Raw genomic sequence first — 26958 nt, forward strand, 5'->3', positions numbered from 1 at the left:
AGAGAGAGAGAGAGAGAGAGAGAGAGAGAGAGAGAGAGAGAGAGAGATCTGTGTATACAAATAAAAACAAGCAAGATAATCCCTGCCTTCAAGGAGCTTACATTCTAATGGAAAAAGACAACATATAAAGGAGAGCTGGAAAAGGAGCAGAAGGGCATGGTGTGAAGATTGCCAAGAATTAGTGTGGAGGCCTGTTTCCTGGGGAGATGAGGCAAAACTTTGCCTTTCAGAACACAAGAGTGCAGGCAAGCAATGAAGGAGAGGAAAGAGGACATTAGTTTGAGGGAGGATCAGTACCAAAGAAAGGTATTGTACCAATGAGATTTGAATATGTTTTGGAGGCAGTTGGGGAGGAACCAATGTAGAGGGAAAGACTGAAGATGTAGTTGGGAGAAGGTGGGGGGGGGAGGGGTGATGATAGCTGGAACACTGTCCAAAAGGAGAAAGGGGCTAGCATGGGAATAGATGGAAGGGCTAGCCTTGGTAAGAAAGAAAGCCACCTCTAGGAGGGTAAGGATGGGTGAGAACCTACATAAGAAAATGGGACATGAAAGAGCTTACAATAGATGGGGTTAATTTTGTAAAGAAGAGTTCAAGGTCCCTTCTGAGGGTGGGGTGATTTAAGGGCTATAATAGTTGTCCTGGACAGTGTGATGGGGAATCAATTAAAGATGAATAGAAGGCTTACCAGGCAGGAAGGAGGTCTAAATTCTTTAAGCCTTAGTTTACCTTTTTGTAAAATGGGGATATCTCGTATGCCCATCTACCTCATAGCATAATACAAAAGTACTTTGGAAATTTTAATTCACAATCTATGGGGAAGGGCATTTTGTCACTATTTTGAATCTATGTTCAAATTTTGAATGGTTGTGTGATTCTGGGCAAATCATTTAACCTCTTACTGTTCCAGGCAGCCCCCTAAGACTATAAATTATAGAAATGGTACCAACTTGCATTAGTAGAGGGAGTTTCCCTACTTGGGAGTTCTCGGTTCTAATAAAATCACTAGTTCCTACACACACACACACACACACACACACACACACACACACACACACAGATATATATATGGCTCCAGATTTCAGAATCCTCATCTTTTCTACCCCATGCTCAGCTCCTAAGCCCCTTTGTCATCTCCCCCTCCCACATACACACACCCAAAACCTCCAACCCTTCTGTAGCCTTTTATTCTAGTTGTACATGTGTGTGCAACTCATGTATACACTTGTGTGTATGCATAAGTACATGTGAACCAGACTCTCTAACCCCATAACAACCCTTGACCTTCATGGCCCAGTTCCCATTGCACCATATCAATGTCTTTCTTGCTCTTCTCCCCAGGCCCGATTCTGATAGTAGCTCATAAGCAAACTGGCCAATCCACCCATTTAAATCCAATAGTTGTAGAAAACAAAAGATTTGCCTAGAGCTGAACTCACAACCCACCATCAGTCTAGTTCTATTTCATAGTTGTCCCTTGGCCATGGCTGAATCCATGTCATCAAGACATGTAAAGACTGTCAACTTCCCTTGAATCCCTCTCTCTCTCCATGACCATTGCTACCACCTGTAGCTTCCATGCATACACATATATGTATATGTATGTGCGAGAGAGATTTTATGCACAAGTGTTCTAAAGTACAGGTATTCTTATGAATGAATCCTGAGTGTTAGGTTGGATAAGACGATTCTGCATTTCTCTCTTCCCCAGAAATCCCCCAGCGGATCACTGGGCACTGGTCAGTGGCCTCCCAACCTATGTAGCAGAAAGTGGCTTTGTAAGTCCTTTGGGTCATTCTAATGTCATTAGAGGCTTGCGGATGGTACACATGATAGGCTGTTGGCATTTATGCTCAGCTATTTAAGGACATATCCATCTTCCCTTATCCTCCCCCCCCCCCCCCCCCCCCCCGCCTTGGGTTTAGTGAATGTGAATGTATTTGTTTATGCCCATCCATTCATTTAGAGGCATGATTGTTTGTGTATGAGGTTGTGGGTCAAGTAACTCTTTAAAATTCCATCTGATGCTGTATCTGCTCCTAGTGAAATTATTTTTCTGATCCTTCCCCAGATCTGTAACATTATGAATGCCCCTGCAGATGAGATGTTTGAATTTCAGGTGAGTATTTGTCTGGTTGTCAATAAGAATTGCCTATTGTTTGAGGAAAAAATTGCTTCTCTTCAGAAATGATGCACACAAAATTGCCTCTGTTTGAGAGGCAAGCCAGTGACATCAGTATTTCCTATGTGACAAACTCCATAATAAAGACCCCAAATACTTGGTCATTCCTTGTCTGTCTTCATTTAGGAAGGGCCACTAGATGACTCTGGATGGATTATAAAAAACGTCCTCTCCATGCCCATAGTCAACAAAAAAGAGGAGATTGTTGGCGTTGCTACTTTTTACAACAGGAAAGATGGGAAACCCTTTGATGAGCAAGATGAAGTTCTTATGGAGGTAAAAACTGTCCTGGGTATGAGAACAGAACATTGTAGGCCAAAGTGTCCCAAGCACAGAAATGGACTTTCAGGAATCAGAGTGTTCTGGAAATGAGAACAGGGGGTTATAGGTCAAGTCTTACAGGGATGGGGTTAGACCTTTGGGAGATAGAGTATTCTGGGTATGGGAACAGAGCACTGGGAAACAAAATGTTAGAGGTATGGGAATAGACATTTGGGAATCAAAGTGTTCTGGGTATGGAAATGGAACTTTGGAAGCTAACATCTTTTGGGTTTAGAACTGGAGCAGTGAAGGAGCTCACAATCCCTCACTCCATACCTGGTCAATCAGTGCATTAGGAGTATCTTCCACCTCTTCCATCATCAGGTTGTCTGATTTGGTGAATATGACACAGTTCTGGTGGGGGAAATGACAAGGGAACATCATAGAATATTAGAGTTAGAGGGAAACTTAGAGGTTGACAGTCTGTACTTTAACAAGAAGACGTCCTCTGTAAGCATTGTGGTTAGGTGGACAGAGCACTGGATTTGGAGTTGGAGGACATGAGTTCAGATCTCCAGCTTATCATTCACTCTCTGTGTGACCTTGGGTTCTTTCATTTTCCCCAGCTGTAAAATGAAAAAGTTGGCCTAGATGACCCCAAATGCCCCCTTCTAGCTCAAAATCTATGAGTGGTTATCCCCAATGAGTGGTAATCCAGGCTATACTTGAAGACTTCCAATGATGAGGAAGCCACTAACTCTGAAATAAAAACTGTTAGTTTTTGTTCTTATTAGTAGTAATCATAATATATTATATAATATATTATATAACTGAAGTAGATAGTATCAGTATGATTATCCATTTTACAGATATTAGGAAGATATTCCATCTCTTGGCCTTAGTTCCTCTTTTAGGGCTAAGAAGAACCAATTTTTTCCAACGCTTTTTCCACATGCCATCTTGTCAAGTTCTGGAAGCTAGAGAACATGCCTCACTCGGCCTACTGTTCTCTAATCTGAAAGCCAAACTATAGCAGGTGCAATCTCTAGAATACACACAGGAAATTGTAATTTTTCAGCATTTCCTTGAAGACTTCAATTGAGGGGGGACCTATCACTTTCTGAGGTGACCCATTCCACTGTTGGATAGCTTCAATCCATAGGAAATTTTTTCTTACATTTTACCAGAATGTGCCTCACTGGAACCGCCATTCGTTGCTCCTAGTTCCATTTTCTAGGGCCAAGCAGAATAAATCTAATGCCTCTTCCATGTGACAGCCCTTCAGAGTGGACAGAGAGCTGGAGTTGACATAAGTAAAAGTGAAGTTGAACTCTGGCCTCAAACATTTACTAGCTGTGTGACCCTGGGAAGGTCACTTAATCTCTTAGCTTCAAGTTCCTTATCTGTAAAATGGGGATAATAACAACTACTTCCCAGGGTTGTTGTATCAAATGAGATAATATAGGCAAAGCACTTTGAGAATTTTAAAGTACTATATAAATTACTAAATAAAAATACTATATAAAATATAAATTATTATTATTTTCTTCTCCATGTTAATCTCTATTATGTTATTATTATCTTTTCCATTCTTTGACTGATTCTCACAATAATAGCTAGCATTTTTTTATTCCATGGCTTAATTTATTAAGCACTTTATGAAAATCTACATTTGTATTTCAACTTTTACGTTTACAGTCTAGGAGTTTTTTCCACTGAGATACAATAAAGACTTCCCACAGTCTTCCTTCAATAGCACTTACTATGTGCCAGATATTGTGCTAAGTGCTTTATAAATATTATCTCATTTGATTCTCATAGCAACCCTGGGAGGTAGGTGCCCCATTTTATAGTTGAGGAAACTGAGGCAAAAAGAGGTTAAGTGACTTGCCTAAAGATATACAGCTGATAAGTGTCTGAGACTGGATTTAAACTCAGGTCTTCCTGACTACAGGCTCAGAGCTCTATCTACACCACCTAGCTGCCTCTAGTGGCAAGATTTCAAGGCTATTCACCATACTGGATGCCTCCCAGTTTATCAATGACCTTCTAAAGTGGGGTGCCTAGAATTGAATAGAATACGCCAGGTGCAGTCTGACAAGAGCAGAGGTGTAACTATCACTTTCTTATTCCTGGAAGTTTTGCCTCGTGATGAAGTCTAAGATCACAGCATCTTTGTTAGCTGTGAAATCACATTATTCACTCATACTGAACTTGCTACAACCCTCAGATCTTTTCCAATTTTGTTTTTTGCTTTGGTTGTTTTTTTTTTTAAATAGACATCTGCAGTCATGGATTTCATTTCTGTCTCTATTCTTGGATTTTGACGACTGTGAAATTCTGAGTATCTCTACTGCTAGTTTTTCTACATTTTAGCTTTTTACATTTCTACATACTCTCCATAGTACCTAGCTTGGTGGACATACATAGGCACTTTTCTCTTTCTTCCTTGCTTTTAAATTTGAAGCACTTTTGATTAAGTTTGTAAGATTTCAGGAAAATGCAAACATTTATTTAGTTGTTGTTGATTTTTCAACCAGGTCTTCTTATGTGAAATCCATTCCTAACCAAGGGTCTGGCATTCTTATATTTTAAGCCACGGGCCAGAAATCCAAATCTCTTTCTCAGGCACTGTCTTCTTATCCAGTTATTCATTTCTCAAATCTGCCTTTCTCTTCTGAAATCTTTGCTTTTGATTAGCAACAATGACGCAAACATTGTCCCTATTCTCCATAAGCTCCTAATTCCTTGCTAAAAACTCCTCAATCCTTAGAAATACTTCCTGGATTCCTTCTGGACGTTTTCTTTGTAACCCTGTGAATCAGCAGAAGTGGGTAGTATTCATCAAATTTGATAAGACTCCATATGTTCTCCATCACATTTGGGTTCTCTTAGGGAGGCATCCTATTTAGATATTATTTTTGACAGGTATACCTCATTCTTAGGGAATGAGATGTCCCTCGTTCTTGCTGAATGAGGTCTATGTATCACCTAACCACATCTTCAGATCTGCATCATCAGTTCTTAGGGAATGAATAAGTGCTTGTTAGGTCTGGTGTGTTTGTGTTTTCAAGGAGCTCCCTATATCCAGGAATATACTGGTAAACATTTAATAACCGACTCTTCAGAAAAAAAAATTATACATTACACATTTGTGAAGCTTAATCTTCAGCATTAACATTTTCTCCTTTGCTTTTTTAAGTCTATAGTCAACAACGATAACAAAAGCCATGCCCTGATTTGTAACATTTGGCTATTTTCAAGGTAAAGCTCACACTAAAAATGTGATAGCTGTCTCTAAAGAGCCATTTCAAGCCAGCTACAGTGCACTCCTGCTTATAAATATTATTCAGTCTCAGGTGTTCAGATGTTATTTCCTTTCTCCTCCATCACATTCCTATACCTTCTAACCTCCTGGCACAGGTGAAAATTTCCTTGTGCCTCTTCAGAACTGTTTTCTTCTTATTCCCACTGAAACACTTCTTTCTTTCTTCCTTCCTCCCTTCCTTCCTTCCTTTCTTCCTTCTTCTCCTCTTCCCTTCTCTTCTCTTCTCTTCTCTTCTCTTCTCTTCTCTTCTCTTCTCTTCCTTCCTTCTATTCTCTCTTTCCCTTCTTTCCTTTCTTTTTCTCTCTTTCTCTTCCATCCTTTTTTCCTTCTTTTCTTCCTAAAGAAACATTTCCAATTCTCTGATGACCTAGAGAGTGAAGAAGTGTTCTTTGAGCCCTCCTTCTCCAGGATGGAGACCACCTTGCATTTTGAATAAAGATAGCGACCATGTTAATGCTTTAATACATGATAGATACGCCATGCTGGCCAACATGATGCTTCTGCCTACATTTCTTTTTTAGTCCCTAACACAATTCCTTGGTTGGTCTGTGCTTAACCCTGACACCTATGACAAGATGAATAAACTGGAAAACCGAAAGGACATTGCCCAAGACATGGTGCTGTACCACGTGAGATGTGATAAGGATGAAATCCAAGAAGTACTGGTATTATTATCCATAGAGTTTCTTGTGTTTACATGTGTTGTGTTTGTGTATCTCTCTCTATGTGCTCAAGCAAAAGTGCCTGGGGATTTTTCTGTCTGCCCCCATGGGTAACTGTACCTGCCTCTCTGAGCGCTTGTGAGCTGTTATGCCTAGGTCTGTTTCTATACCTGCCTATGTCTGTACCTCTGAGTACATGTGCTCATATTCACTCCTTGAAAATTAAACATCCAAGGGGCAGCTAGGTGGCACAGTGGATAGAGCACCGGCCCTGAAGTCAGGAGGACCTGAGTTCAAATCCGGCCTCAGACCAAACACTTGACGTTTACTAGCTGTGTGACCCTGGGCAAGTCACTTAACCCCAACTGCCTAAGCAAAAAAAAAAAAAAAAAAAAAAAAGAAAAGAAAGAAAGAAAATTGAACATCTACCCTGGGTCTATTGGAGGTCATTGTTAGCAAATTGCCTTGTGTTTTTTAGGCTCCAGATGTTTTCTTTTCCCATTCTGTGGTGTGTTTCTCCATGTGAAACTTAAATTATGGAAACGTGGGCCAGAGATGCCCTAACTGGGGTGGTGGAGGTGAGGGAGGAGTACATTTGTCTCAAGAATCCAAGTAAAATATTTTTTTAAACAAAAGGTAGGCGCAGTCAGTCACCATAATGAGATACCACTGACCCCTGCTCTGTGCACTAACCTATTTTTAGTCAGGTAGACATTGACTTATGGTGATATACCCGTAGAATATACATAGGAATGACATCACTTGCTTGGGCAGGGCCTGGTACCTATTGCTATGAGTTTCTCTGGCTTTGGTTTCCTGGAGACCTAGGCACCTGCCCCCTAAGCAACCACTGAAGGACCTAGATTAAGGTCTCAGAAAGAGTGTGGCTGACACATTCCTGATTCACAAGGGAACAGAGGTTCCAGTAGCCACACAAGATGGAATCCCAGCAAGTTTAGGAATCCCCAGAAAACCACATTCATAAACCCAATAAGTGGAGGCAATGTGAGGAGGAGGGAGGGAGTAGTAAGGAGCCTCACAAAGCGTCTGAAGCTCTAACTCTGTCCTATGGATTGTTGTTTCTTTAGCCAACAAGAGAACGGCTGGGGAGGGAACCCATGGACTGTGATGAGGATGAGCTCAGAGCAATCCTGGTAAGGGGTCAGTCATGCCAGGCAGATACAAGGGCAGTAGCCTGGTGGCACAAGGGACAAGGGTTGAGGTGGGAGTGGGATAGGTGGGAAGGTGCAGGTACATTCCCGGGGAATGGTCTACCAACCCTCTTTCTCTGTCAAAACCAAACCCTCTTCACACAGGCATGTGCACACACACACACAGACAAACATATATACAAAGACACACACACACACACACACACACACACACACACAAATACATTGGTACACAGGAGGGATAGGGAATGGACCTGTGATTTCCTTGGCATAGGAAACACCTGGGTGAGGAATTTCCCCTGATCAATGATGGTCAATGCCTTTTCTTCAATTTCTTGTCTTAGAAAGTTGCCTGGGGGCACAGAGATATTGAATGATTTGCCCAGGGTGATACAGCCAGTATGTATCAGAGGCAAGATTGGAACCCAGGTCTTCTTGCTCTGAGGCCAGCTCTCTATTCACTGTACCACATGGCCTCAGCACATATATACATATGTGTATGTGTGTATCTATCTATCTATCTGTGTGTATATGTATATACACAAAAACACATGACACACACATATTTAAGCAGGCTTATACTTATTCCATAATCACATTTCACAGAACATATCTTTGTAATAAAAGGCCCACTTTCTGATCTTCCAATCATTCTTTTCCTATGTCTCAGACTCCCAGAATTTATGACCTGGGATTAATTATAGATAATCACCCTGAGATTCTGATCCAAATCCTGCACTCCCCTTAGAAAGATGAGCTGCCAGGACCCACCAAGTTTGACATCTACGAGTTCCACTTCTCAGACCTTGAATGTACGGAGCTGGAGCTGGTGAAATGTGGGATCCAGATGTACTATGAGCTGGGTGTGGTCAAGAAGTTCCAGATCCCCCAGGAGGTAGGAAGAAGGTGATGGTCACCCAAAGACCTAGTCTGATTTTCCCACCAATTCACTTATTCTTATCTTTCCTTCTGGGCTGAGACAGGGCAATTGGAGCACAAAAGGGTGCTGGGATAAAAAGGACAGAGGAATGATAAGATGGTGGAAGGATGTTGGGAGGAGAGTAATGGGAATCAGAGAGATTTCAGAGAACTAGAAGGGGGACGGTATATAGCAATTCTAGTGGAGGAAATCTGAAAATGAGGGATCTGGAGGGATCAGAGGATGAAATCCAATAGCCATTCAACTATTTATTAACTAACCATGTTTGGGGCCCTGCACTTCATGCAAGGAATATGAAGACAGACATAAACAGAGCAAATGTACACAGAAATGACACAGACCCTTAACTGAAGGAAGTAATAATTCATGAGTAGAGAGAGGCATGTGCACAAATAATAGTCGCACAAGGGAGAGTGAGATAAATACAAAGATGAGGTCAAAGTGTTCAGAGAAATTTGATGAGGGAGGGATCATTTTCAGCTGAAGGGATTGGTGAGGTTTGTGGAAGAATTAGCACTGGTGTGGGGCTTTGAAGGCACAGGTGGAAATATGAAATGGGGAGTGAATAATTCATTCCAGGTATGGGTGTGGCATGAGCAAAGGTAGCTCTAGAGATGAGTGAGAAAAGGAAGAGGTCAAGGAGCACCTGGAAGTACACTTGGGCTGAACATTGTCATAGAGGGTATGATGTTGGAGAAAGCTAGAAAAGGAATACTCATATATTCAAAATTTTTCAGCAGTCCAACCCCATGTGAGCAGAAATCCATTTTATGTCATCCCTAAAAAGTGGTCATGCAATCTATGCTTCAAACACTGGTAATTTTGTTGGCTCGTGAAAAGTGCAGCTTCACTCTTTCCACATGGTCCTTTTTGGTCTTACTCTTGAGCTGATCTGCATGGGAACCAGGGGCTTTGTGGTGATAGGAAGTGGGGAGATGGGAGAATTCTCCTCACTCTAGCTCCAACCAGCTCTATTACAGTTTTGCTAAGCAAAGTTCCCAAGGATAAAGGAAATAAATAAAGCTAAGATGAGGAGACTCTTTCAGTGGCATTCCCATAATGTCCCTGTTGGCCAAGCTAATCAGCTCCATCAGAGGAGCCAAGTAGAACCGTTGGAGCTGGAAACCTTTGCCCCAGTTTTCACTAGGAGTCAATATTGCTGTCTTCCCTCTACTTGCATTGAGTCAAAACCTGTTCTCTGCCCCACAACCTCTATCTATTGCTCCTTGTTCTGCTCTTTGGCACCAAGCAGAACCTGCTTCATCCAGCTTCCCATAATATCCCCAGCTTGAAGACCTGTATTAAGTGGAGCTCACTAATGCTTGGGGACAGCTTAATACACTTGTGGACAGCTCTAATTGCTAGGAAGCTTCTCCTTATATCAAACTGAAATAGGTGGAACCAGATTGTGGATGGCCTTGAACATAGAATAAGGCATTTTTAATTTTATTTGGCAGGCAATTTGAGCAACATGACCAAAGTGGAGCATTGTGAAAGTTACTCAGGCAATGGTATGGGGGATGGGCTGAAGAGACTAGATTAAAGGCAAGGAGACCAGTTAGAAGGCTGTTATAAGAAGCATATAAGGAGACACAGGCCTGACTGCCATTTTTTCTCTCATTCTCTTCTCAGGTCCTAGTTCGGTTCTTGTACTCAGTCAGCAAAGGATACCGAAGAATCACTTACCATAATTGGCGCCATGGCTTTAATGTGGCCCAAACCATGTTCACACTTCTCATGGTATGTGCTTGATGAATTCTCAATCTCAAGCAGGGACCTTTGGGCCCATGTGAGCTTACCTAGCCCTCAGCAAGCTCTGACAAGGATCATAATAGGAAGGAAGGAAGGAAGGAAGGAAGGAAGGAAGGAAGGAAGGAAGGAAGGAAGGAAAGAAGGAAGAAAGAAAGGAAGGGAGGGAGGAAGGAAGGAAGGAAGGAAAGAAGGAAGGAAGGAAGGAAAGAAGGAAGGAAGGAAGGAAGGAGGGAAGGAAGGAAAGAAGGAAGGAAGGAAGGAAGGAAGGAAAGAAGGGAGGGAGGATGGGAGGATGGGTGGGAGGGAAGGAAATAAACATTTAATACAAATACAAGCAAAAAGAAATATAGTCCCTGCCCTCAGGGAGCTTATATTTTAATGAGAGAAGATAATACATAAAAGGAAGCTGAAAGACTGGCGTAGGGGGAGAGCAGGATAAAAAGTACCCAGCACCAGGGCATGATTTTGAAGTCTGGAAGCTTGGAACAGGGCTGGAAGGGGAATGAAGTGAAGGCCAGCCTGGGTCCCTTCACAAAACATAAACTTCAGGAGAAATTCACCAAAAAGGGAGGAGGTGGGTTTTACAGAGGGATATTTCAGGTTGACAAAGCCTCAGGGGTAGTTATATTTTTACAGTTGAGGAGGCCTCAAATGCTGAGAGAAGTTCCAGGATTATAGAGCACAGTTTGAAAGTCCAAGAGCCAGGAATAAGGATGAGAAAGAAATGAAGGAAAGGACACTCCCCTGACTTCGAACACACTTTGTTATCCAGAATTACAACAACCCATTGCAGCTTTGAAATAGTTTAACTTCAGTAACAATGGTCCCAAAATATCTTAGGGGGTCAAAACAATGGACTAAATTGTAAAAATGATTTAACAAGATAAAATGAAAGTCTTTCTCTCATATTAAGAAAAAAAAATCACTCCACAGAATAGAGGGTAAGTGGGGCTGGACAATCAGTTTGCATGGGAAAAGATCCAAGGTTTTAGTGGACTGCAAGCTCAATATGAGATAGCAATTGAGAGGCATGGCAGCCCAAAGGGTTAATTCAATCTTTGACTCCATTGAGACAAGCATAATATTCAGAATATGGCAGAGTAGGGGAGAGGGGGGAAGAAGGGGGTAGAAGGTGATAGTCTCACTGTCCTCGACCTTCCTTCAACCATATTATCTAGGATATGGTGTCCAGTATGAGGTATCACATTTTAGGAAAGAAATTATCTTATTTGGGTCACTTCCAGTGAAGGATAACCTAAAAGAACTAGAGAGCAGACCATGAATATCAGATGAAAGAACTGTGGGTAGTTAGCTTATAGAAAAACAAACCTAGGAAGACTTGATGAATATCTCCAAGTAGTTAAAAGGCTGTCATGGAAAAGACAGACTTCACCTCATTCTGATGGGCCCTAAGAGTGTAGAACTAGAGTACTGGGTGGAAGGGACAGAGAGGCAGATTTTAGCTAAAAGTGAGGAAAAGCTTCCTAACAATTGGAGCTGTCCAAATGTGGAATGGGCCACCTTAGGAAGTGATGGGTTGACCCTCACTGGAAGACATCTCTAGTGAGCATTAGAGTGAGTGCCCAGGGCACAAGCACAGTTAACATTCCAGAGGAACAGGGAGTTTGTTGTTTAATGACCCTACTTTGGGAAGGGCTTCATGACCTGATGAAGACATCAACTGGGGCAGAACCCCCAGTTGGCAAAAAGCCAATAATTCCCAGGAAGCCCAGAAGTGACTTTAAAAGACCTTATTGGAAGGGAAATGTGCTGAGCCAATTGGTAATTCAAGGCTGGAATTCATAAGAGATTGGGGGTGAATATATAGAGCTGTGAGTCATTTTCATAGAGATGATGATTGAACCCACAAGAGAAGGATGAAATCACCATGAGAGAAAGTACAGAGAAAGATGAAAAGAGGGCCCAGACCAAAGCTTTAGGGGAATACACAACGTTAGGGGGAAGGTGGTAGATGAAGATTCAGCAAAGGAGACTGAAGAGTGGTCAGAGAGGAAGAAGAAAGCTGGGAGGGAGAGACCAGTGAATGGGATGCAAGGGAGGAGACAGTATCAAGGAAGGAAGGGTGATTGATGGCATTAAGAACAGCAGGGGGGCCAAATGGCAGGTCTCTCCCTTTCCTGCAGACAGGCAAATTGAAGGACTACTACACAGATCTGGAAGCTTTTGCCATGGTGACAGCCGGCCTATGTCATGACATTGACCACAGGGGAACCAACAACCTCTACCAGATGAAGTAGGTGCTCTCCTAGGATGAGGCTTACTCTCTTGGGGTCCAGGGATGGAGTGGAGGAGTGGAAGGAGGCTATCTTTCAAGTTATGCCTACTAGGAGGTGGGAGGGAGGGAAAGTAGATTTGGGTTAATTGAAAAAATAAAATTTAATATATTATTAGCACAAAAAAGGCATCACTATTGGCCAAAGTAAGGGTATCACCATACATAACAGCTCTATTCCCCAAGAACTGCATGATTTTTTTCAATCAAACTGTATTTGAGATGCCCTGGGTTTCAGGAGAATTTTGCTGTTTATGTCAATCTTGCAGGTAATTCCCTTCCCCTGAAAGCCACACTCTAGTCTTACTTATGAGATCCTGAGAGTTAGAGAAATGAGGGAGGAGTGTTTTTGATGAAATGGTAATAGTCATTGGTACCCAAGGTGTGGGGGAAGATTAACTCTCTATGCATCCAATGTGAACATAGAAGGATTTAGTGGGGTAGAGGTATCTGCAGATGCCATCACTCTGGGCCCCAAAGGACGAGGAGGTTGACCTAGATCTCCTCCTATGGGAGGAGAGCATGAAGCATGAGCAGAAGGGAGATGGACTCTCTAAGCCAAGAGATGGGATCTCTAGAAAGAGGGAAGATAGTAGAGCCTCCTCACAGATCAGAAACACATAGCACTTCAGATTCTTCCTTGTTCCTAAGACTAATTGTCCACTTGCTAACTACCATTATTTTTTTTTTTCAACACAAATCTGCATGAACAGATCCCAGAATCCATTAGCAAAGCTGCATGGCTCATCAATTCTAGAAAGACACCATCTGGAGTTTGGGAAGTTCTTGCTTGCAGAAGAGGTCTGTAATGGTGCCCCAATGGTGGCAAGTTTGGGATTTGCCACGGCTGGTGCTACAGACCCACTGGTCACAGAGGGGTTGGGCAGGGAGCTTTAGCTGGTTAGGGTGCAACCGCTTCAAAACTCCAGCTCTTCCTAGCCACTTAAAATCTAGAAGAAACAACCTCACAATCCTTAATGTTCCCCAAATGCTCCTGATCCAGAGAACTCCCTTATCCCACCTCACCATTTCTAACCATAACCCCACTCCACTCCAGAACACACACACACACACACACACACACACACACACACACACACATGCCTATAGTCATACACATATACATATATACACATACAATGGCTCTGGGGCAGTAACCAAGAAAATGAAATTCTATGGCCAAAGGGATCAAGAGTATGGACTGTGGAACTGAAAAAATGTAGAGAAAAAGTGGTTCCCAGGGTTTAAAAAGTAATAAAATACAATAAAAAGAAATCACTTTCATTTTTTTAAAAAGCCACAAGAGAAAAAAGCAATTAAGTTAATTAAGTTCATTTTTAAAAATTCTCCTTTATTGAATTCATAAAAAGCCCATGATTGGTCCCAGGCTAGGGAGGGAGGAAAAAGGAATCCTCTCTTGGCCAGAAGCCTGGATGGGGTGATCTCAAGGGGAGGGGGGGTTGCTTCTCGATGCTTCTATTAAAATAATTTTGAGAACCTTTCACTGAGTTCAAATGGCAAGGAGAGTTTTATTAAACCAATTATTTTTTAGTTCACTGTTTGTTTGATCAAACTGTTTCCTAAATTGGGAAGATACGTTATAGATTTTTTGGAGCCCAGAATCAAATTGTTTTCTGCACTGGGGTAGCACCATCTGCTGGCTTCCAGACTAGCTGTTTCTGTCCATGTTCCTTTCCCCATGAACCATGTGCCTCTCAAGCATTGTACATTTACATATATGGCCATCCTGTCCCATGCTGGTTCTAATGTGAAATCTTTGCTTCAGAGCCTGAATATCTACCAGAACCTGAATCGTCGCCAACATGAGCACGTGATCCACCTGATGGACATCGCCATCATTGCCACAGATCTAGCCCTCTACTTCAAGTATGGTCAAGCCTCAGAGCCTGAGCATCCAGAGTACAGGCCCCTGGATAATGGGGCAGGCTCCTTCCTTCTCTGCCATAGGAATGCTGGGCCCTAGCTCTGTATAAAGGGCATGGGGAGGGGAGGTCCCGAGGAAGGGAGACATTCAATACCACAGGAGAAGATACAAAATTGAAGCCGCTTGCTTCAGGGGCTGGAGCTTTAAGACTAGGCTTGGGCTGAGGTGGAAAGAGGGAGTGGAATGGGGTGGGGTGGGAGTGGAATAATTTTCCAAGGAAAATCCCTGAAGCATTGCTAACTGGTTATGAATATTGCTGTTTGAGTCTTTGTGAAAATGGAGTAAATGTGATCTGTAGTAGGTAGGAGGATGGATATCATGCTATCCATGGGGTTGGTCTCTCTCCATGTTATGTCTGATCCCTGCCTTCTTTGTGCCCTAAGAAAAAGAGCAATGTTTCAGAAGATTGTAGATGAATCCAAGGGATATGAAGACAAGAAAAGCTGGGTGGAGTACCTCTCCCTGGAGACAACAAGGAAAGAGATTGTCATGTGAGTGACTCCTTTCAGGAGAAGGCTTCCTGATGAACAGGCCAGGGAAGGCTATGGGAGGGGCCCATATGTGATAGAGACCAACTCCTGGGGCCAATTGATTGGCTTTGATGACTGTTTCCCCACAGAGAAAGTTATTAGGCCAGTAAGTCAGTATCTGCTACAGTCAGTGACCTCACTGCTTCTTGTCCCTATCCTCCAGTCTGCCCTAGTCGGTATCCACTTTGCTCATCTCTGTCCATTGCTGTCTTCTCAATCATGAGGTCATTGAGTCCTGTCTCTCTAGAGTATGACTTCCATATCATCCTCAAATTTCAATACCTTAAAAGTATCAGCAGGGAAGCTGATAGCTATGAGCTGAGTAAAAGATAGGACCAAATTGTGCTTTAATACAGGGCTTAAATTTGAATAAGTTTGAGCAGCTTAACCGCACAAAGATATTAGAGATATCCTGTATGTGTTGTTTTTCCTTTCCCTGGCTTCACTGAATGCTGTGGCTATCCTTGATCCCTTTCCCATTCAAAAAGGGGAGGAGGGAGGGGGAAAGGTCAGTTTTCTGGAATTAGGTGAGTGTCTGATGATTCAGCTTCTCTGAGAGAGCCTGGGTTATGATTCTGATTGGTCACCTGCCTGAGTATCTGGCCCCCATCCCCCTCAAGGGGTGGTTTGAGAACACCCTAGATCCTACTCCTCTTCTTTATCACTGGAAGGCCCGACACTGATTGTCTCTGGAAACAACTGAATCTACTGGAGGGAGTTATTGAATAGGGAGTGTTGTAGCAATGTTGGCACATGTGTTACTATAGCCACTACGCTGACTCCCATGCCCAGCCCTGAACTGTAGCCCTATCCCTACCTGAGCCTGATATTGTATTGTCACTCATCTTGGAGGGACATTAAGACCAATCATTGACATTCTAAGCCAATACCAACTAGCATTTATGAGCTGGACCTTCATGGAAGAATAGGCATGGATGGGGGGAGCTTTAAAATGCCATTATCAGCTGAGCAATTGTCCTGATGTAAGAGGACAGTCCAGTGTTGGGAAATGAGGGTGCTTTGTAGGGTGAGTTCTTAGCAATATTCGGTATCCCCTGTTGAAAAACTGATGCAGTGACCACAATGTTCAAATTTTGATGGGGGCAGCAATTGCTAATTGCCTATATCTCTGTGTTTTGGCAGTTACAATCATATATTTCTACACAAGCAATTCTGGGCTGGGAGGAGGCAGTATTGATGGACATATTTAGGAAAAAGCTAAATGAAGATTTAAAGGATCTCTTATCCAGACACCTGGTTCCTATAGCCTTGGTAGAAAAGAGGAAAGGGTAGGCTTAAATGTAGGATCATATATAAGGAGCAATAAGGAAGCCAGGAGGCAATTGCGTATGAGTAGAGGTCCATGTCACCCAGTCTGAAGGACCACCAGGGTCATGACGATCATGATTACCATTATGGTTTCCCACAACTACTGAGCTTGACTGAGTAGGCAAGACCTTCCAACACAGGGATTTCCCACTAAATACTCAGAAAATGGCACCAACTGGGCATGAGGTAGAAATTTCTGATCTAGATGAGGCAAACCGAGAAGTAGAAGAGTGGGAGACAAAGAGGCAGCTCTTCTATCATGATTACTCTTGGGACTGATACGACTTGGGGCCCCCACCTAAGACAAAAGAGGAGAGCCTAAGTGATGGTTGAATCAGAGGTTTCAGCTAACTGTATTTGCTACACCTGTATTAGGAAATAAGAAGCAATGGTCCTTTAACACAGGGCCATACTTGAAAGTGTGATCACAGTGGAAGGCTACCATCTGGAAGTAGGTCTGGTGACATGACAGAATGAGGATCAAACAGCTGATACAGGTGGCTCAGGGGTAGTAGACATGTCTGCAGCTAGGTGTATATGTAAAATCAGATGATATAACGCCAGTGTCAGATAGGAGTCAGGCTCCTCCCATAGGTTCCTTAAGTAAGAACTGTGTGTACAGGCCTGGATGCACCTAAGACTTCTCTAGTTGTGGTTAATTTCTTCCATGGAAGACAGAAGGTTTTCCCGTTGAGTACCAGGCATTTACCCAGGAATAATCAGTTGTTACCACAGAGGTAGAAGAACATAGTTAATGAGAAACTACTGCAGCTGAGTGGTGCAATGAAGGAGATGATTAAGAAATAGAAAACTAGCCACAGACTACAGGATAGATTGGAAAACAGAGAGACCAGAAGCAGGGAGATGAAGTAGGAGGGTAGTGACTGACTGTTGTAGTAAACCAAGTGTAAGATAATAAGATCCTGGATGAAAGTTGGGACAGAGTGAATGAAGATGCAGATGTGAATTCAAGAGATGTTTCAAGGTAAGAAGTAATAGGATCTTTGGTGATTTTGTGGATAAAAGGAAGGAAGATGAAGGAAGAATCCAGGATAACCAAGAGTCTTTAGCCTGATTATCTTATGTAGTAGAGACGTCAAAGTTGGGAATAGAGGTTGACTTGGTGGGGGAAGATGAACTTGAAGAACACAGTGGCCTGAGGTATCCAAGGGAGATATCTATAAAGTAGTTGACAATGTGGACTTAGAGGTTGAGATAGAGAGATACAGGAGGATGGTGATGATGATGATGGTGATAACTTCCATTAATATAGCACTTTAAGGTTTGGAAAGTACTTTCTTCATAGCAAGCTTTCAGTTGTTTCAATTGTGTTTGACTCTGTGATCCCATTTGGGGTTTTCTTGGCAAAGATACTGGAGTGATTTGCCATTTCTTTCTCCAGCTCATTTTACAGATGAAGAAATTGAGGCAAACAGGGTTAAGTGACTTGCCCAGAGTCACACAGCTAGCTAATAAGTATCTGAGGCCAGACGCTCTGAACTCTGAGAGATGAATCTTTCTGACTCCAGGCCAGGCACTCTATCCATTGCACCACCTAGCTGCCTCCTCCACCACCACCACCACCTCCACCAGCTCGAGAGAGCATTATTATCCACATTTTAAACATGAGGAAACTGAGGCTCTGAGAGGTTATGTCCATGATAATACAACTAGTAAGTGTTTGAGGCAGAATTTGGACACAGGTGTCCTGAATCCAGGGCCAGCACGCCCCATCATGTTGCATCTAAAGATAAACATTTTGGTGTTCTCTTCATGCAGGTGATAGTTGAAGCTATGGTTCAACCACTTGTTAGAGATGTTTAGGGGGAATTCCTGTACTGGAATGGGTCAGAATTCTGTGATAACCTGGTTATGATTGTCTTACAGATCTCTACCACAGATGATCCCTCATTATAGACAAATGTATTCATTTAATGACTAACAGGCTCAGTCTCTGCAGGGATACATCTGAGAAAATATCTGCCCAGCTGCTAGCAGAGACATCTCTTTTTCTTATTTGTTCCCCCAAAGGGAAGCAAGCAAGTTCCCCCTTAATTCAGTACCAAGGTCAGGATGAAATTATCAACCATAAATGCTGCCTCCTTCCACTGATTTCAGTTATTTTGCCTAGGGTCCAAGAGGTCTGGATCTGTACTAATTAAGACCTGAGAGGGCCTCTAACCTCCTTAGAACTCAGACAGGAGATGAATGGAAAGCAACTTTTTGGTCACTATAAATGCTTGGCTATGCCCTTTGAATTGGCCAATATACCTGCAACCTTCCAGTATTTGATTAATGAAGTGTTGGTGGATTTTCTAAATATTATGACCCTTGGACCAAAGTCTAATTTTCTTCCAGTGAAAGAAAGAACATATGCCACAGGTGTACACAGTACATACCTTACTGCTCTACCATGGTTTATATTGTGAGCCCAAGAGATACAGCATCCATTCGAGTCAAGTAATCTTCCTAGAGCTTGTGTTTGGTCCTGAAGGACTAAGAATAGACCCATGAAGTGTAGAAGCCAAATAGAAACTAGGTTCTGACAAAAGGCTTAAGGTCTAGCAATATTACTTAGAGACCATGAACTTTTACTGCTAATTCATCCCTGAGTATTCAAGACCATTGGAACCCTGACATGCTTTTTGAGAGAAAAGCGTGTCATGAATGGAGTTCAATGAGGAAGGACATTCTGAAAATGGAAGAAAGTTTTCATGACAATAACCATACCCCGTTTGTCTATCTTTTTTATAGAGAAAGATATCTTTGGATTTGTTACTAGAGCCAATCTTACTTAAAACCTATTAGAAAAGGGAAACAGGTCAGAAGCTGAGGCTGTTCACCTCCCTGTTACATGTTACTCTTGCCAATTGATTTTGGCAGGGGTGAATTACACTGGGATGTATTGGGAGTCCCAGCTACCCTGGAGACATGGTAGTGCTGCTTGGAGGGACCGAAGGACTCACCATAGGCTAAACAACTCAAAAGAATTGAGTTTGTTTAAAAGAGGCCTGCATCTTCTCAGGTCATCATGCCCTTTTGGAATTCTTATTTTCACTTATTTTTTTGCCTGGATGACTTAAGTTCTCAGAATGAAAAATATTAATACCGGTGTACTATCTTGAAGTTTGGTACTCTAGAAGAAAGAGGCCTGGTTAGAGCCATTAGTCACCCCTAAAAATGTCACAGCAACAGTGGAGAAATAGAAATGGATCTAGCTATAGTGCTTACAAGGGCATGTCATGGTACTATTATGCTACAGAGAGGTGATTTTACTGATTCATTGTGATGTTCTATTAACTGGATATCCAAGGGAGAGGAAAACCAAGAATTTAAACTAGTTGCATTATTGGTGTTCAAACCAGGGCTAAAATGTCATCCAGAGTTATACTCAAGACTCTGATTGTTGTGAGCATGGGGGACAAAAACCTGAGACAAACACCGCAGGAGTTCCTGTAGCCTTTGGATATGGTATCAGGAAAAACTTAACTAATTAACCCATCTCACAGAGGAATAAACAACACTTTGTGGAGAATGTGCCCTCGGATCTTGTGTTTCAAGCCACCATCCACCCCTCAGAACAAATGGCATTTAAAAAAAAATAAGGTCATACATGCATGTGGGTTTCCTATGAAGGGAAATATTGTAAATAGGGGCTCACAATGAACCTCCAAATGCTGGAGAAGGTTTCAAAAGAGTTAGATGGTGAGTTACCATTTGCCATGATCTACTCCACACAGGCCAATGGACACATAAAACCTACAAGACAGGACATAAAGTCAGATCTACACTGTTGCACTGCACACTCACAGCAGGATTGGGATGCATCCTGTCAATGGCAGAGTCCTCCAAAAATAACATGAAAAACTCTGCCTTTTCAAATGGCCTATAGATTCTCTCTACATACAGTACATCCCAAAAGTCTTAGTGCAGTTCTGAGGTTGTTGTTTTTTAAGTAATTTCAAAAGTACAAATGCTACTAATCCCGCCTCATGATAGCCCTTCAAATACTGATAGAGAGCTGTCACCCCTAACTCCCTCCTCTTACATTCCCAGTTCCTTCAACCAGTCTTCATGTGACATGGGCTCAAGGACCTTCAATAGTCTAGCTGCCCTTCTCTGGACATTCTTTAACTATCAATGTCTTTTTTTTAAAAAAAATTAATATTTTATTTTCCCCCCCAATTACACTTAAAAATCAATTTTTAACATTCATTTTTAAAAATTTTTTGAGTTCTAAATTCTCTCCTCCCTCCCTCTTCAGCCCCCCCATTGAAAAAACAAGCAATTTATTTAGGTTATACATGTGCAATCATGCAAAATGTATTTCCATGTTCTTCATGTTGTGAAAGAAAACACACACACACAGACACACACACACGCAAAAACACAGGCAAAAAAACCCAAGAAAAATAAAGTAAAGAAAAAGTATGCTTCAATTTGCATTCAGACTCCATCAGTACCTTCTCTGGAGATGGATAGCATTTTCCTTTATAAATCCTTCAGAATTATTGATGTCATTCTTAAATCATGGAGCCTCAAACTGAACACAATACTACAGATAAGGTCTGATGAGGGCAAAGTACAGTGTTCTTATCACCTTCCTGCTCCTGGAAGTTATGCCTCTGGTTGCCACATCCCACTTCTGACAATCATATTGGGTTTTTGATACATTTTAACCTCCCAGATCTTTTTCAAAACAACCACTGTCTTACCATGCTCCTCCCATCTTATACTTGTGAAGTTGAGGGGTTTTTTGTACCCCAGTAAGACTTTATATTGATCTTTATTGAATTTCACCTTATTAGGTTCAGCCCAATGCTTTAGCCTATTAAGACCTTTTTGGAGCCTGACTCTGCCATCCCATGTGTTGGCTGTTTGTCAACAATAGCTTTGTGGCATCTGAAACTTTGATAATAGGCTTCTGAAACTATGATTATTATTATTCCCCCTTTTTTAGAGTCTCTCAATTAAAATTCTTCTTTCTGTATCATATCTGCTGCTGCTCATGTGGTCTGTGGCTTGATGGAAAAAAAATATGAGCCAATTTTCCCCTCTCCCTCCATTTTCAGTTCAAAACCCTCTTGATCAGAATTCTGGTCAGGATCTGTCCTTCTTCTCAGCCCCCATGTCATACCTGATCAGTGTCTCTGGTCAGTTGGTTTTATTCCTAATTGATGCCTCCTCTGTCAGTGTCTTCCTTAGACAATGTCTCTTGTCAGAATTCCATTAGTCTGATCCTTGATAAATGCTCCTTTCACATGCATTTCTCAATCTTTAGTGTCTTTCAAATATGTGCGAGCACATGCATATACATACACACATACATCTAGAGGCTTTGTGTGGCTCTGCTCAAGGAGGACAGACAAATTCACTCATGACACTCTCTTAACAATAAAGGGGCATGCACAGATAATGAAATGGTGCTATTGACTTCATCAATATCATTTTCAAGATAAGAACATGGAGACCCAAAGGATCACATGAATTAAAGAGATAGTTAATGAGCATCTAGAAAAGCAATGGTGATCAAAAAGGTTCAACATGGTTTCCTCATGCCAGTGAATGAGTTGAGTGTGGTCATGCCACACTAAATATATTTCCTTTTGGGGGTAGAGTTATTAGACTGGTAGATCAGGAGAATGTTATAGAAGTACTCTAGATACTAACAAAGCATTTTGACACAGTTAATCATGTTTTTGTTGTGCAAAATATTGAATGACCAGGTCCAATGAGTGACCATTAGCCATCAACTTGGAAGGCAGTTTCCAGGGAAGTGTTCTAGGAAGCTGTGCTTGACATGTTTCTGTTAAATTTTTTTTTCACTGACTTGGATAATGGCAAAGATAGTATGCTTATCAAATTCACAGATGACACAAAGCTGGGATCAATAGCGAGCACACTGGATAACAGCATCAGGATCCCCCCCTGCCTTCCCCACCCCCAAATCTCAGCACATCTAACTCTGAACTGGATTTGTTAAGATGAAATATAGTATTTATTTCTCTTAGGGACTCTCCCACTTCTTCCTCTCCTTCCTTTTCACAACTCTTCTTCCCTCTGGAGTCTCTGGAAGAAATAGAAAATGTCTATTATTCTTTGCTCTCCTCAGTTCTTTCTGCTACCTGTGGCAGGGATGTATCAGGGGTAATTCTTTCTTCATACTCCCTTCCTGGGATATCAAGTAGGTGGCATAATGGGCAGCAGAACAGAAAATAAAGACACAAGCATTTATTAAGCACCTATTATGTGCTCTGTGCTTTATAAGTGCTTTACAAATATTACCTCATTTGGTCTTCACAACCACCCTGGGAAATAGGTGCTATTATTATCCCCATTTTACAGTTGAGGAAATGGAGATCGACTTGCCCAGTTATTAAACATCTGAGGCTGGATTTGAACTTGGGCGTTCTGGAACTCCAGGCTCAATGCTCTATCCACTGCACCACCTAGCTGCCTCTAGTGCCTCACAGTATAGTAGACAGTCAAGAGATCTGGATTCAAATCTCAATTCTATCACAAACTAAACAGGTTACATTGAACAAGTCCCTTCACCTACCAGGGCCTCAATGTTCTTATCTATACAATGGAGGGGGTTGGACTAGATCCCTCCACATTCTGCTATTTTGTGACTATAATACTCTGGGAGAAGTGAGAGGTAGCAAGAACTGGGAGTAGAGGGGCTGAAACAATGGGTAGACAGGAAGCTTGAACACAGAATCAGGATAGGCCCTTCCTAAAGGTTGAATTGAATTGAAGTAGGGATGTGAGTGATAATAGAACAATGGGTTGAGGGGGTGAGTGATGGATGCAGCTGAGTGCTAGATGAACAATGGGTACAGGAATGACTGATACCTTCTCTAGGGGGACATTGGGAATTTACCTGCAAATAGTTCTTGTTTCTTGTTGGGCTCATGTTTTCTCATAGGTGGGACATGGGTAGAGTGTGAGGAGATCTAGGCATTGCTAAGGGTAGATTCTGATGCTGCCCTTGCTGTCTTACAGGGCAATGATGATGACTGCATGTGACTTGTCTGCCATTACCAAGCCATGGGAAGTCCAGAGTAAGGTCAGAACCTGATGCCTTATTCTTTTCAGTTTCAAGCTTTTCATAAAAATGTTTATAGTCATGGTATCCTGAGCACCTCCTCCCACCCAATGTTCAGACTGTCTCCCAATAGATGCCATAGGGCAGATGACCACTATACTACAAGATTCCCTTAAAAGAGGAAATTTGAGTAGATGGTGGTGTTGAAATAAACTTAGGATAGTGACTCTATCTTCTGAATTGACTATATATAATATATATATATAAACATGTGTGTGCATACATGTATATACATATACACATACATACATATACATATATGTGTGTATATGCCAGTGCAACAACCAGTGCTACCACAGAGGACTGTCAATGTTGATTCCCATGGTTGTTGGACTCTATGCCCAATATTAGCTGAGGTCTAACTCCATTTTGTAGGTCAGGGGAAAGAGTTACCAGGACAGAAGAGACCAGTGGCCAAGAGCAGAGAAAGTTGCCCGGGCATGGGGAAAGCTTACAATAATTCTAGATATAAAATCTATCAGGATTAAACTCTCTTTCCTATGGTACATAGGTAGCATTGTTGGTGGCTGCTGAATTCTGGGAGCAAGGAGACTTGGAGAGAACAGTGCTTGACCAGCAGCCAATTGTAAGTATTGTATCTGTATTCCGTACACCTAGAGTAAAGAAATAGAAATCTAAATTTGAAAAAGATCCAGCCAACCTTCCTATGTATCCCCTGAGGTTCATTCAGCATAATTTTTACTGCTAGCATCCAAATCCCATTTATTCATCCTTGTTTTAATGTTGTTAAATGGTAGGGTCAATCTGTAAAGCCATTCTATTCTATTTTATTTCATTCTTAAGTATTGAGTACCTACTGTGTACACAGCCTTACTCTGTGCTATCTCCTGACTAAGAGATACTGGGGAGTTGGATAAGGACAAAATGTGTACCCTCATCTAATGAGCTCATAATCTGGAGGGAAACAGAGGAGCCAACTTGGGCCAAGTCCTGGGGGAGTTCACAATCTGAGAAAGACACATAAAGGTCCTCAGTATTAAAGCTGGAATCTGAACTGAGGTCTCTGTTGAGGCCAGGTTCAGCACTCCTTCCATCACACTAGGCTGCCTTTCTAAATACATAATACTGCACAGGTCTTCAGTGAAGTCACAATTGGACAAATGGGAAGATCAACACTGATCACATCACAGCAAAACTAAGGCTATAATAACACTCACACCAGGAACAACAGGTTCGGCTGACAAGGAGCAGTACTACAAAATGGATCAACGAGCAGAGTAGGCCTAGCCAGCAAAACGAGTTAAAAGTCTAGCATCTAAAACCAGAAGCCAAGAACTGATCAAAGAAAAGGGACTGTCTGGATCAGAACCACGGACAGCTCCTTGGGACCTCTAATTGTTGTTTTTGGTTCTCAACTGCCCTCTAGTGCAACCTGTAGACACCAAAAAAAAAAAATCCCTATCATAACATACCCAAAAAGTTGTCATCCTAGCCTCTTCCTGAAGACCTCCGAGGAGGGGGAAACCACCACCTCTCTCAATATCACAATTCTACTTCTGAGACCCTCAGAGTGGTCTTTGAAGCATAGGTCATAGGCTTTCAGAGGTAGCAGGGACCTTTGAGATCTTCTAATCCAACCTCCTATTTTCCAGAGGAGCAAAATGATATCCAGAGAAGTGTGCAGGTGGGCACACAGGTAAGAAGTAGCATGGCTAGGGCTCGAACCCAGGTGGAATAGCTGCAAATCCAGGGCTCTTTTCACTACAGCAGTACTAGTGCCTGAGATAAATAGAAAATTTTGATGACAATTTTGTCATTGTTGTTGTTTTGGACTTGTGAGTTCATTGCTATGAACTCCTGGTGTGGAAATTGCCTCCACTGATGCAGATCATAAAGTCCTCAGTAACTTACAGTCTAAGTGAGTTGCCAAAAACACTGAGAAATTAAATGGCTTATTTATGGGTACAGAGGTAGTTTGTGTTTGAGGCACAATTGAACTCTATTCTTCCTAACTCCAAAGTCAGTCCTCTAACCAGCATGCCGTGTTTGGGGTGGGAGAAGGTGGTTAACATTTAAGTAATGCTTCAAGGTTTACCAAGAGCTTGTACATGTATTATCTCATTAGGCAGAATTATCTGCTCCCTGCCTTCAAAGAGCTTATAGTCTAGCAGGGAGATAAAACACAAATTCTGAAAATCATAATATATAACATTAGATAAATGCATTAGGGAGGTGCAAAACAAGGCACTATATGACTTCTAATGAAGAGAGTTACCACCAAGGAGGCATTGGGGGGAAGAATAGTGAGACAAGATCAATATAAGATAAATGAAATAGAACAGAACAGAATGACCTACAAACTAGTCCTGTCATCTAATACCCTTGAAACAAGGCTGAATAATTGGGACTTGAATATTGTCAGCAAAATTATGCCCTCTAGGACAATGCTGAAAAAGAAAATCGCAAGCCAGTTTCTCTTGCAAACACAGATGAAAAAAAAAATGTAGGTAGACTGTTAGCAGACAGAACACAATAGCACATTCTAACAATTTTCCCCTAGGGCCAAGTAGAGTTGCTCCCTGAAAACTATTATCACATTAACAGGAAAAGTAATGAAAATCTTATAATTGTCTCCATGGAGGCTAAGAGAGCATTAGACAAAATCCAATGTCTGCTCTTGATTAAAAGTCTAAAAATAAATTGATAATGGAGGGCTTCTCTCTTGACATGACAAAGAATATAGGATATTAAGACCAAGAGTCAACTTTACAGAGAATGGAGAAGCACCAGAGTAGTTCTCTTTCAAAATTGTAACAAGACCAGGATGTCCCATGTCACCCTTCCAATTTAATATAGTCCTAGATATGTTGCTGCTGGTGTTAGTGATGATGAAGGAATACATTAATAACAATAATAAGAATGATCCTTACTGAAGGACCATTTCTATCTGAACATCAAAAATATGAGATAGTAAGTGATAACACCTGTATATAGTGCTTTAAAGTTTACAAGGCACAGTAACATACATGATCTCATTAAAGTCTAAAAACAACCTTATAAGGTAGGCACTAAAGGTATTATTATTAACCCCATTTAACAGATGAAGACATTGAGGCTCAGAGAGGTAAAGTGACTTGTCCATGGTGACACAGAGGTAGCATTTGAACTCAAGTCTTCCTGATTCTTATTTCCAGCACTCTATCCACTATACCACAAGGGAAATAGAAAGAATAGCTAAAAAAAAAAAAGAAGAAGAGAGAGAAGCCAAACTATCATGTGTTGCAGGTGATCTGATTGTACAGCAAGAATATCCCAGGGAATCAGCCTCCAAAATGATGAAAGAAAATAATTGAGTTCTGCAAAGTTGGGGAGATGAGAAAATTCACAAAAATCAATTGCACTCCTACACATTCATGACACATGGCTTGCAAATACAATGAAGGAAAATTTCTGTTCACATTGGTGACAAAAAAAATTACATCCTCAAATATTGAT

The 26958-nt window shown here is 41.7% G+C and overlaps 1 protein-coding gene across 1 annotated transcript in view; it reads left to right on the forward strand.

Annotated features, from left to right (window-relative positions):
* LOC114023680 (rod cGMP-specific 3',5'-cyclic phosphodiesterase subunit beta-like) overlaps positions 1-26958 on the forward strand; it is an 80629-nt gene that overhangs the window by 43944 nt on the left and 9727 nt on the right. The window contains exons 7-19 of the mRNA XM_027836447.1: positions 1712-1778; positions 2072-2119; positions 2309-2458; positions 6293-6436; positions 7522-7587; positions 8354-8500; positions 10178-10285; positions 12442-12551; positions 13304-13391; positions 14377-14477; positions 14919-15026; positions 23400-23463; positions 24014-24088. Of these exons, the coding sequence (XP_027692248.1) occupies positions 1712-1778; positions 2072-2119; positions 2309-2458; positions 6293-6436; positions 7522-7587; positions 8354-8500; positions 10178-10285; positions 12442-12551; positions 13304-13391; positions 14377-14477; positions 14919-15026; positions 23400-23463; positions 24014-24088 (1276 nt within the window). The remainder of the gene's footprint in view (positions 1-1711; positions 1779-2071; positions 2120-2308; positions 2459-6292; positions 6437-7521; positions 7588-8353; positions 8501-10177; positions 10286-12441; positions 12552-13303; positions 13392-14376; positions 14478-14918; positions 15027-23399; positions 23464-24013; positions 24089-26958) is intronic.

The sequence above is a fragment of the Vombatus ursinus genome, unplaced genomic scaffold (assembly GCF_900497805.2).
Source record: "Vombatus ursinus unplaced genomic scaffold, bare-nosed wombat genome assembly UNPS02014818.1, whole genome shotgun sequence".
In the NCBI taxonomy this organism is placed as follows: domain Eukaryota; kingdom Metazoa; phylum Chordata; class Mammalia; order Diprotodontia; family Vombatidae; genus Vombatus; species Vombatus ursinus.